Genomic DNA, 13247 nt, shown 5'->3' with positions numbered 1-13247 from the left:
TTACTCTGGAATGAGGTAACTGCTGGGATACAGGTGACTTCAGTTTGAAGTCATGAGACAGCTGGTAGCTGCAGCTCTCCACAGACAAGCTTGGTCAGCCCCTCACACCAAGAAAGATCAGCACCTTCACAGCCTCATCTCTAGAACAAATCACTTCCAGGTTAGCCAAAGGCAGACCAGGGAATAAACACCATTAAAATAAAAACAAATTACCAAACCTAAATATATTTACACTGCTGTGCAACAGACTACCAGTAAGGGGGAAAAAAAAAAAAGGCAAAGAAGTCTGTAGCAAGAGAAGATTGAAAACGCAGCAGTACCAGCAGGAAACGCTGAAGTAACTCTGGAGCCTGAAAGACTGGAGACACTAGATAAGACGCAGAGGTTTGTGGTCCATGGGAAAAACATAAATACAGATTTAGAAGGTGGTGGTGTCAATTTTTGATTGGTGGACACGTGGCAAGCAATTAACATTTCAAAAAAATATCTCTGCATCCTGCATCATTTACTTTCCAGGGGGTGCTATCGAAAGCAGTACCATTTCACGCAGTGCCCCATACGCGCTCTCTTCCTAGAAGGGCCAGACTGCAGTAGTGTGTTGTTATCCTAAGGTGGTCCTTTTCCTTTCATAGAAAGAGAAGGGCACAAAAAGGGGTGAGTCGAGAACAGAACAAGCCACCAAATTATCCTGTTGGACAAAGCCACCCAAGTGCATTTTAGGTGTGATCATATTGGTAGTCATTTTGGAGGGGTACTTTCTTCTCACTGGTGCTGTTGTTTGGAGGGTGGGATTGTTTTGGTTTTGCCTGTTTGTTTAACTCCGACAGCAACTGTAAGCACTCCATATTTGTGTGAGAAATCCAGATTTGGACTGCAATTTCTCAGGTGGCAAGCTGTCACACTGAGCCTCACGTGTGATTGCTTTCAGTAGAAGTGACTCTTTGTAAAGTTCTGTTATGCATCTGGTTCCATCATTTCTCTATTCTTAGCATGGGAGATATATGACTTTATAAATAATTTTTAACAGAGAAAGAGATTTTAGGGTATTCCAGTTAACCAGAATAAATTAAAGGAAAAAAAAAAGAAGACTCAAGTTATTATTGTACATGACAATACTATCACGTTCTCTCTCTCACTTGAAAACTTATGTGGCAGTCTTCCTTTTTTAAAGAAAGTATCACTATGAAATATTTCTCTCTTTTTTGGTACTATTAAGTTTTCTTTTTTGTAAATAAAACAAAGGACTAGTTCAATATAGATATCCATATCTCCATGTTTTGAATTAACTAAGCTAGTTACAATATTTATATCCAAAACCACAAATTTAAAACTGCATCCAACTCCTGTTACCTTCTATAATCAAACACCATTACAAAAATGAACTTTTGGTCTCATAACAGGCAGAATTTAAGAAGAAAATGACACAAACTTTTAAACCAGCACTACAAGAAACGGTGGAGTTCAAAATAAATACTACAGGCAGACAGTGGATATGTTTCATGTGTGCTGCCTATGTTCCAATTCACAAACACCTATGTTGTCAGTATGATTGATTTCTTTATGCCAAATCAACTTTTGTGGTGAAAGAAGGGAAAAGTGCCTAAGAGGTCAGAACAAAGAGCATAAGAAAGGATATTTCATGCCCAGATAAACCAGCCTGAAGCATCACAAAAATTTGCAAAGAATAACCTAAAAAAAAATTCGTATCTCTATATACGATGCCTGAGGCACAAGCTAACTGTAATTCATTTGTGTGTGCCAACAATACTTGTCAAAGATATCTCATTTAATGAAGGGAGTCATCGTCCAAATTTGGGATAAATGCATATATACAAAATACCTGTTATACCCTTAATTAAGAAGTAACCATGTCTGGATCAAAAAGAATTACATCACTGCTGTAAAACTGTTAGAGGGAAACAGTCATTTTAGCACAGTTTTCTGTAAAGACTGTTTTCTGCTAATACCCCAACCCCTAGGATTGATGAAACAGAAATACTAGTGTATGATGATCCATTTTTCCAGATTATTTTCTGCATTTTTGAATACCACAGCAACAGAGCACAGAAGACTTATTGACAAGGGACAGCTCTGCTATGTGGTCTTACACAATTAAGAATAGGATTCAAGGATTTCTGTATGGGACTGGTTCTGAGGAAAGATTTCCTGAAAGTTATAGGATACCCCAAAGAGGAGCACACATTCAACTTCACAGTGCTGGAAAGGTGAGGATAGGGAAGGATATAAGCTTCTGATACCACTAGTTTGCTTAAAATTCTGGGAGTGCTAACACGACAAATCCCCTGCAACACAGTTTATGATGGCACTTAAGCAACACCTTCTAAGCAAAGCACCGCACTACATACATCAAACAAAAACTTCTTACCTGTGACTTCCATCCAGATTTGATCTGTGGATGAAATTCAGTTTAGCATCTGCCCAATAAAGCTTCTGTTCCTCATAATCCAGCGTCAGTCCATTTGGCCAGTATATGTCTGTATTAACTATAATGGAGCGGCTTGAACCATCCATCCCAGCACGTTCTATCTTTGGCACTTCTCCCCAGTCTGTCCAATACATGAACCTGTAATTATTTTACAAAGACAAAAAAAGAAAGCAATCACATATAAATCTACAGCTGGAACATTGGCTACAACTTTCATTAAAGGCAAAGGCGCTGTGCAGAGCAGAGCTCTGTTCTACCGGGTAAAATACATGTGCTGTGAAACACAACAGAACAAAGTCACTTCACAAAAAGCTGAAGAAAACTTAAGTCAAACCCACAGTATAATGTCACATTATACTTCTGTATGTTTCTTTCCTTGGGTCAAGTGAGAAAGTTGGGTTTATCCAACAGAACTTGACAATAACCTCAAAATTCAACATTAAGCAGCGAAGAGAAATATTACAGACTATCATAAAGGTACAACAGCCTCTTTAACATGGGTCAGAGCACTGAATGAGAGGGGAATGGAAAAAGGCGTGTGGATTCATAGTGGACAAAACAGTTGCATGCAAGGCAGTGAAGCAGATTTGATGGAAGACCAACCAATTCATGTCCTCTTTTTTTTTTTTTTCCAGAGAAATTCAGAGACAGTCAACTAAGTCAACATATTTAGAAGCACAGTTTGTACCCAGTGACCATGCAAAACACTCCATAAAAATCTTTTAAGACATGGGAAGCAAGTTTTAAAACATGTTAGCGTACACTGGCACATCTTTAAACATTATTTAGCAAGTAGTGGGGGGAAGGAAGTTACCTAGTTGCATTTAAGACTGAGATAAAGCAAGAGAAACCACTTGGTTATGGCTGAGGAGTAGTAGGGAGTAGAGAATGCTTGTCCTTTTTCTGCAGGTGGTAGAAAATGGATTTACTTTTGTGGATTGCTAACAGAAAACATAACTAAACAGAAGTAACATATAATATAAACAGATCAGACAAAGTGTGTCCATGGAGCTTGCTCTGTTTTGTTGTTGCAGCTGGGACAGACAAGATGACTACTGTCCTAAATTGCTTCTCATACCCTTCTTTATGACATCTGTCAGCATACCTGCTTGTATCTGTGCTCCCTAACCTGGCTCAATCAAAACAATCCAGATGAGGAATGATTTGAAGCCTTTAAACTAACGCAGATCATCACACAACCACATGTCACTAGACAGTGCCACATGTGAAGAGGCCTGGCCACCCGTCCTATAAAGAAAAACAAATGTTCAACACATTTAAGAAACACTTGCAGAGAAAGTTATCCTTGACAAAGATTTATTTTTATTTTAAAAAGTCAGGAAATTCCATGTTATATTTTTTCCCCCCTTAATTCATGTCTAAAGCACGTTTGTTTTAATGCACAGCTCTATCTGTGGACAGAAGTGCAGCTGATGAACACAAATATTGCCCTATTTGATCTCAAGTGAGTCATTCTTCATGGAGCAACGTGTCTGTCAAACACAGAATACAAATATCTGAAGAGAACATGGGAGATTTCTGTAGGCATAAACAAGCACTACAGGGAAACTGATTTTCCATCATGAAAAAGGAAAAAACCCAAATAATTTTCAGATAGGTAACACAGTAGTAAGTCACCTGATCAAGCTATGCAGTAAGAAAACTACATACTTGGGGGAAAAAAAAAAAGTTAAAAAAAGTCAGGCAGCATTTCACCAGCAAGCACACGTGAGAAAGGAGAAATTCTAAAAAAAAAATTCTTTAAAAAGACCCTTCTTTGCCCCAGCTGTCAAGTCCTAGACTTCCAAATACTTCATCAAGGTTCCAAGGCTCTGGCCACCCTGCTAGACCGATTTTTCAGGCTGAAACAGCTCATTAGTTGCTGTACAGCCTCATCTTCTTCCCTGCCTGCAATTACTCAAGCAAAAACAGGTAAGGGTAGTTTGGTAACAAAGAAAAAGCCTTCCCAGACTTCACATCGCCAGCACTATTTCATTTGTCAGAGGAGCACACAGAACTGGCTTTAAGACTCAGGAACATTTCCAATCGGCTCCAGTGACCTCTGCTCAGTTTCTCCAATAGGTTTTTTTTTCCACTATCATTGTTTTGTTTTCCTCCACTGTGCTTGAAAGCTTCTGGGTTTTAATGTCTCCATTAAAAATCTCTGGACCCGGCCACTCTCCCACCGATGGCATCAAGGGCTGTGTTTCACTCAGGAAGCCAGGCTTTTCCTTGCTGCAAAAGTAATGCAGGTTATAGCCCGATGACCATTTCTTTTGGTAACAGTCGCTTTTGAGCAACTTCTTGCAGATCATCTTTGCTTCCAGTACAAGGCCTCTACGGCCATGCAGGAAACTGGATTCAAGGAATAGGTCTAGGCTAAAAATCAGTCATCAGTCTAAAGGCATTCCAGGGCACAGCTCCATGAACACTTCCACCTGCAGGTGTAGGTGTCTGTAGCTGCCCCAACCAGCATGGGTGCCAACAACAGCCACTTTCTTACTCAAGGCCCTTTTCTGCAACAGCTGAGCACATACACCACAGACAGGAGCAGGAGGGGACGGGAAGAATTAGCTGTGTAAACAGTGGGAAGAAATGCCCCTGTTGTAACTATGCTTTGAGTTAAGTGCAATGGCAAAGAGACAAGGGAGACCTGGCTAACAGCCATGGGAGAGTGGGGGGACAGACAGATGGACACCACTGCAAATTCCCATTACTGCAGGTCTTTATAGATTTTTCTACTGAGATCTCAGATCCCTCTTCCAGGTAACATCAAACTGTTCACATGTGTGTGCTGGTTCCTCCTTTCTGGAAGGTTTATAGATTCCGGTTTCATGATATAATGGTTGGTATGGAATCCATACAGAGACCATAAAGAAAGGAAGATGTTACAACAGAGAGACTTATTGGACAGTGGTAAGCCAGCCATATAGACAAGGTAAAGGTCATTCTCCCTCCTGCCCCTCCTCTTCAAACACATTTAATTATTTCCATTGAGGGGGGGTGTGAAAAAAGTAAAAGGCTGCCACCAAAAAGACAGAGAAAAATAAACGAAAAGTAATGTCTTGTGCTAAATTATGGCATTCAGATACCACCAGAAGACTACTGTTCAATTTGCCTCTCTCCTCATCTAGTAATACCTTCCTATAAAATTTAAATCCAGGAATCAAGATTTTAATTCTAGCCCAGAAGAGGAGAAAATAAAAAATTAAAATTAAAATCCATACTACGCTGTGAATTCTCAGGAAAAAACCCAATCCATAGGATCCAGAGGGCAATCTACAGACATGCTGTGACTTCAGCAAGCCTGCCTGGGTCCAGAAACAGGAATGCTTCCTCACACTTCTCAACTCTGGCTGGTAGTACTGTTGTTCCAGGCAGTTACAACCACGACAGGCTGGTACTAGAGCTCTGGACCTCTCCAGCTGATTGTTACTGTCTCCTTGTTGAAGGTCACCCTGCACTGGGAGTCCCCAGGAACGGGGACCATGAGCCCAGACCTCACTGCTGTACTTTACAAACCAGCTACTTCATCCAAACTCAGCTTTGCAAGGAGTTTAAAACTAGTATGGAGAAGCTGGAGTGCAGCACAAATTTAAAAAAAAATCAAATGTAAAAACTGCAGAAGTGAATAAGTGTACCCTATGCCTTGGAATTTTTAAACATACCTAGCATACTTTCATACCTAACAGGAATACCAGACTTCGCAGGAAAACACTGAATTTAGTATCAAATCAACACGTATAGAGCCAAATCTCTGTTCAACCTAGTAGAAATACCACAGCTGATTAAAACTGATCCCATTAATCTCCTCTTTTTCTTAAGTAATTAACCACTGTATTTTAAAATACTTTGGTTTTAATCAAATAACCCGGATATTTTGAACTGCTTCATTATTTTTCACCTGTTGTTAAATACTGTTAAATGCCATGCTTGTCAGACTTTACTAGCAGGCTTTAGAAATGGTTATAAAAATCTAACAGAAAAAGTGACAACAAAAATGTATTTCTATTTATCTACACTTGTAATTTTAATATTAGGGACTGATGTCAGGAAATTATACGGCCCCCCACCCCCGGAATTAAGGCACATCAAATATTTGACATATAGTGACAGAAAAGAAGAAGGTTCTTAGACAGCAGTATTTAACTAGTGTTCTGTTTGACTGTGGCCCAGAATGCTGGTTTATCTTACACGGTTACACCATCTATAAAATCTATGAACAAACAGAGGAAGAGCTTTGATGTTTTTTCCCTATAAACTTTTTTCTATCTGTCTTTAGATTCAACATTTTTTAATTTTGGCATCTCAGGTAGGTAAGGTGAACCCAGGCAATGCAACTTCCTCTTAAAAGACATCAGAAATCACTATGCACTGTACAGCTGTAACCTCACAGTTTTGATTTGCTCCAAATTAAAAGGTTTTGCCACAACAAAAAAAAAGAGGAAACAGTGTTTCTTGGTTCCATTCTGTGCAATGAACAAATATAATAAATAACTGAGCTTCTTTGCTAAAAAGCTCATAAAGTCTAGGCACGCTGATGGCGGAATATCCCACAGACACAGAAAAAAGCTTGCAGGGTACAAATGCCAAGATTAAATGCTATAATTTAGCAGTGATTTCTGAAAGCACGCACAGAGGGAGAGAAATTCATCACCAGCACCCATCAGCTTTGCAAGTCTGTGATCCACAGCGCTCCCCAACACTGATGCAGATCCTTTCGGCCCTGCTATCCTGCGTGAAACCAGGCCCCTGCTAGGAGTGTCATTAAACCAGCAGCCCCCATCGGGATGCATGCAACTTTCACTCACTGAACAGAGATACCCCATGCGACACTTAGCTGATTTTAAGGCAGTTAATTGGGACACCTTACAGGGCAGGCAATCATTTACCTTCCAGAACGTTATTCAGGGGGAAGAACAGCTGCTTAATTGGGACAGCCAATTATTTGGTGAGGCCCTTCACGGTGAATGCTCCAACTTTGCAATTATGCTCGTTTCAGCCCCTAAGAACCTCTGAGCTCTACGGGGACCCAAACAGCCGCCAAACTTCAGAGCCTGCAAAGGTTTCAGAAGTGCAGCAACCCCTGTGGAGCTCATCAGCTCTGCAGTGGTCCTTGAGAAACGCAGCCCGCTCCAGCTCCAGCACTAGCACTCACCTAACAAAGAAATCCAACTTAAATGGTAGGTGTCGGAGTAGCTCTGGAAAATTACACACAAGAAATGTGTGTTTGGCTATCAGAAATAGCTGTTGACTTGAGGAGAAGAAATGTTCATGGCCCTCTGGGAGTTTAAGAAAAGACGAATCATGAGAAGTCGTATCAAGCGACCCTTCAGGTATCCTTAAAGAGAAACTTTGTGAGGCAGGTTCATAGAGGAACGGAAACCACCAACCCAGGAGGACATAGCGAGCATCAAATGACACAGAAAGTAGATGTTCAAATAAGGGGACTAAAAGTACCACAGGAAGGTTTTAGTAAAAAGTTTCTCAAACATTGCAAAATTCAGGAAATATTTTCAGTCCTCCAAGAGAAGTAAAAACATGCACATAGCAAATTAAATATGGAGATAATTCTTCACAAAAGAGAGGAAGAAATATCCCTTTGGGATACAATCAAGATAAATACGAGAAAAAGAAATGTTCTTAGCTAGCTGAGAACTGTACACTGTAACAATAGCTTGTCTCTGTGAATAAGTGTGGACATTAGTTGAATGTAATTTTCGGAGTTGCTCTACAGTAATTTCTTATGGTAACATTCAATGCACTCAAGACCATTTTTTGTACTAATTAGCTTATGATATGCAGTTTTTCAGCTGCCTCTACATCACTCTTGGGTACTAAGAACACCTATGTGGGAAATAGGTGTGAAGTCAGTAGTGAGCTATTAACGTCCGAACACATTGCATCTCCTTGCCTTAAACTTACTGGTTTTAGGAGCTCACTGGTTCCCAACAAAGCTGTGATTTCAGTGAGGCAAGGCTGGCTCAGAACCACCTGTCTTAAGCACTCCTACATACACCAGACAAAACAAAACAAGATTTCTTTCACTGAAAGCCAAGCCTTTTTAAAATTTTACTCTCCTTAAAAGCATCAGTGCAAATGACTTGGGTGCTCACAATGCTTGACAAGAAAGCATCAGGGGAACAAGCTGAACCTTTTTAACTCTCCCCACCCAATCCCAAAGCCCTGCATTCCGGTGAAGGCTTGACTCTACAGGTGCTTGCATCTCAGCCATTCCATTTTACAGCCCAAATATTAAGTGTTCAGACCATCAAAACTAGTCAGGAGACTGTCTGGTGACTTTAACACAATGACCTGTAACAGACATATCTCATTCTGCCATTGTTGCCAATAAAGCAGTAACCTTGTGCAGAAACAGAGCTCAATGTCAAGGAACTACTGCAGCCTCCATAGCTGATCTGTCAGGGGTGCTAAAAGACTCGACTGACAACAGGGAGAAAAGAATGTGCAAAATTCCTCATCTCTGTATGTCTACCATACACTAGAAGAAAGGTCTACCAGAACACATTACTTTATGAGGCATACAAATGTTTTTCCCAGTATACTCTATACCGGTTCCCTCAAGAGGAAGAAGCTATCCTGGTGACAGCAGTTTTATGCAAATGACTGCATTTATCCTAGGACATGAGGCAGTATACTAATTAGGTAAAGACCCACCTTTAACCAGTATGGAAATACAAGGATTTCCACTTTAGAGCTGGCTTTAGTCTCCTATTCAGACCTTATCTAGCAGAAGAAAGAAAATTATCAGCAGACCTTACCTTTTCTTGGAATTCATTTCTAAACTAAGGGACAAATGCAAACACTCCAGCTCTGGAAAGAAAACCTGTGATGAAGTGTTCAAAAGCTGATGCTTTGCTTTTAGCTTAGTATAAACAACGCAGTATAAAACCAGAGTGAGATTTTGGAGGTGGTTTTCACAAGCCCTGAAAAGAATACCTTAGCAAAAACACTAAGTCATTCGTAAGAAATCAGCGTGGAAGCACAAACTTCCATGATACTCTTATTTCATAAAAGAAACAAACAACTCCGTATGCAAAAGCCTCTCTCAGCCATCCTGCCGTCTGTTTTCAGGTATTCTAGTTTAAAGAATATGTTGGGCAATCTGACAAGAAAAACACAGATGAGAGATCGTTTTTCATTTTCACACAGACATTTCTGAGAGTCTGTGGGAAGTCAGATTTTACGTAACTGTCAAACATATGCTGATACACGGCAGTCACATGCATATGGTTGTCCTTTTGGTCACATATCCCAAGGAAAAAGAGAAAGGGGTTCATTAATAAAAACAAGCAGCAGCTATTTTTGCTGAATGCTCACAAAGGCAGAATTTCAATTGTTTGATTGTTTGAGCAGGTGGAAAGGTCTCTTGTTCCTTGAACTTGTAAATTAACCTTTCCTATCTCCAGACACAAAAGGTCTAACAACATGCCTTCCACAGTTACAAAACAGAAGCCATTTTCTGGTTTCTCCTAGAGCAAGCAGGAAATAAAGCTTGTCAGAATGTAGCAGCACTTAAAAACAGTATTTGAAAAAACAATTTTCCCAGTTTAAGCCAAATAAATATAGAAAGAAACTATTTCCCCTCTGTTACCTATTTAACACTATAGACTTCAAGATGGAAGAAAGCTGCAGATGTGCTTTGGAAAGCCTCAGCCAGCCCTTTGCATAGAAATCATTCCAGATGTAATACTCCAGAGCCTGGAAAGTTCAGCCAGCCTTTTAGCAGCAGGTAAGCCAACAAGAAAACTAAAACAGAAGTTAATATAACAAGAGATAGACAACAAAAGGAAAATTTGTGCCTTCCAACCTATGCTGGTTCTTCAACTACAACAAGAGCAGAGCAAAGCAAACAAGCTAGCAGTTTTGACAGACTTTCAAAAGACAAACACACAAATGAAAAAAAACCAAAACACAACAAAACAACAGCTGTGCCACAGCCTCTCAGGAGGTCAGGAAAGAAGCTGAGCCAGGGCTGTGTGCTGCCACTGTGCAGCTCTTCAGGCCTGAGGAGTCTCACTGAGGTCTGCCCTGGCAGTGCCTCCAGCTGTAGTTGCTCAGCATCACCCCAGAGGAGCCCACATCCACAGAACCAGCCGTTTCAAACAGCTCTTGGAGATCCTATTAATGGTGCAGATCTACACACGTGTGAACTGAATAAAATGCTGAAAAGAAAGTAGAAAAGATTATTTAGCTATGTTAAAACTGCAAGTGGTGGAAAGCAGTGAGAAAATGGTGGGATCACTGTTCACCGTCTTTCCCAGATAAAATTTATGTTCTTTGTACAATTACAAACAATCTGTTTCTTTACAGGGACTTGCTCTAAAAAATACAAACATTTGCACTGTAAATATTTAATTTGTAAATGAGAATTTAGAATTCAGTAAATTCAAAGAGCCTTGGGCTGAAACTAGACAAGTCAGCTGCTAACTGTGAATTTTTCACTCCCTGCTTTGACACACAAGGATCTTTTCAGTTCAGTCATAACCAAACTTGTTTCTTATCCTTCAATTAAAAAAATGGGAGAATTCTTCTCCTTATCTCTCTATACATTCTGAATACAGGAAGCAAAGAAGTTTTTCCCTACACTTCTACCTTAAACTGAAGCCCTAGGAACACACCCACTTCTCCACGGCAAGAGAGCAAGGTCATACACCCCAACTGCGTTGCCCAGTAAATGTGGGCAAGGGGGAAAAATCTGCCATTTGGCATTCTGGGCTGTTTCTTATAAGCAAAAGTCTAATCATGCCATTGTACATCTCTGTGCAAGATTCTGAGCTTTGAACCGCACCCAGGGTACTACGCAGATACATCAACTACACCTGCATTAAACAGAATGTGCTGGTATAACCATCCCAGCAATCCTTAATGCAGATGCACCTTACAACAGCAACAGTTTTTGTCCAAGACCTGGATGTTACTGGATTGTTGGGGCCCAAACAATCCCCTGAAGCAGATCACCATACTGTCAAGTGTGCACCTGTGTTAAAACAAGAGAAGACAGAATGGCACAGCCAGGAACGAGGGGAGAAAAGATTAGCTGAAATTAGCTGAAAAAACTGTCAGGGAGATGCCCTGTCTTCCATCAAATGAAACGGGGGAACGGCATGTTCAGTATCATGAGATCCTTCCGCAATTTTTCCTTGATGAGATTTTTTTTCCTATTATTCCAAGGAAGCCTTTCATCAGTAAAATATCCCCTTCTTACTCAGCCCTTCTCTCAGTACACTACTCCCAACTGGGTCGTTTTCATGTTTTTGATTTCTGACTCCTCCAAGAAACTCTAATGAACTTTAATGCTCTACCAAACCAAGCTGGCTCTTACCCCTCATATCACATTTCCAGCACTCTTCTAATTATTTTTTTCATAGTTTCCATGCTATTGTTTGGTATTACTTATATAAGGCTTATTTATATACGTAATCATCATTCCTTCAGCTTTAAAAAAAAAAAAAAAAAAAAAAAGAATTCATAATGTCATTTAGGAGTTCAGTACATTTCCAGTGCAGTCCTGTCCTTGTGATTTGTTTATCAGTTTGTTGATATGGAAACCAACCTGATGCCCTCAGTAAGGAACACGCAGGCAAGCAATTGATTCATTTCAGCTTTTCTGAAATGGCTTTATTTGCCTTAACTGTTTGGGGTTTTTTTCTCTTCTGTACTTTGATCATGCACTAGATTCACTAAATCGCTTACTCCCCTGTAAGAAAGCATCATGCACAAATTAGTCTTTTCATACTAAAAAATTACCAAAAATAAGGCCTTATTTTTAACCCATCAAAAGCTACATGGTGTTCCTTACAAAATAAACCCTCTATGGAGGGTAAAAAGAGTAGAAATAAAGGGGCAAGGTGTAATTAACACATAACGAGACAGGCTACATTACACTGGAGATTCGGTTAGAGCCCTAATTCTGGAGATCCGAACCTAGGTGGGCTCGGCTGAGAAGGAGGAACATTTTCACAGAGCATTTAGAAAGGCACAAAAATGGGATCTGAATACCAGCCAAAGGCTTCACGCTGGAATGAAACAAACACCCTTTCATTTTGATATCGAAAACATTATGAGACTAGACTCAATCTTTTTCTAGGTTAGAATCTGCAATAAAGGAACTAAGGCAGCTTGTATTTTTCCATTCCTAGTTTAAACAACTCAACATCAAGTGCTCAGAATCAATTTTTATGGAAAAAGCAGCCATGCATTCTACAACAACTACACTTCTAGTATTTATGCACCTGGAATTCTGCAGTTAAAAATCAATTAAAACAACTTTAAATCCAAGACATTAGCATCTCTCCCAGAAGCTTCTTTTGCAGGTCATTCACCTGCTCTTCTGGTAAGAGCCAACATTAACCATGCACACTGCATACAAATCACTTCCGGCACAGAGATGCATTGAAAGGGTGAAAAAAAAAATCCCCAACCCTTCCCCAAGCACAGGCCTCACTCACAAGACACTTTCTAAAAGGCACAAAGAAAATGTCCACCAAACTATTACATGAAGGGCAGAAAACCCAAGTATGCTTCCAAGCACTCAAAAGTGTCAATTTAAGACTTTCAACTCCATCCTGAATTGCTCAGGGGAAAAAAAAAAAAAAAAAAAAAAAAGCACTGATCATTTGCCATCAGCTCACAGGATTTAAAATAATTATGCTAAATGTCATTAAAAAGATTTTTTTAAAATCCAGGCTGTTTACAAACAAGCAAAGAAGTGCTGCTTCCTTGTTTTTGCTACAGCATCTGGGAGAAAAAAAAAAAAAAAAAAAAAAAAAAAAAAAAA

General features: G+C 39.9%; 1 protein-coding gene across 2 annotated transcripts in view; it reads right to left on the bottom strand.

The window, feature by feature from the left end:
- The window catches only part of LRP6 (LDL receptor related protein 6), a 106664-nt gene that overhangs the window by 70867 nt on the left and 22550 nt on the right, over positions 1 to 13247 (bottom strand). For both annotated transcript variants that reach the window (XM_026867898.1, XM_026867897.1), the window contains exon 2: positions 2387 to 2584. In XM_026867898.1, the coding sequence (XP_026723699.1) occupies positions 2387 to 2580 (194 nt within the window). In that variant the 5' untranslated portion in view covers positions 2581 to 2584. The remainder of the gene's footprint in view (positions 1 to 2386; positions 2585 to 13247) is intronic.

Source organism: Athene cunicularia (assembly GCF_003259725.1).
Source record: "Athene cunicularia isolate RWA chromosome 1 unlocalized genomic scaffold, athCun1 chr1_part2, whole genome shotgun sequence".
Taxonomy (NCBI): domain Eukaryota; kingdom Metazoa; phylum Chordata; class Aves; order Strigiformes; family Strigidae; genus Athene; species Athene cunicularia.
The sequence above is the reverse complement of the archived record's forward strand: the minus strand, read 5'-3'. Positions and strand labels throughout refer to the sequence as shown.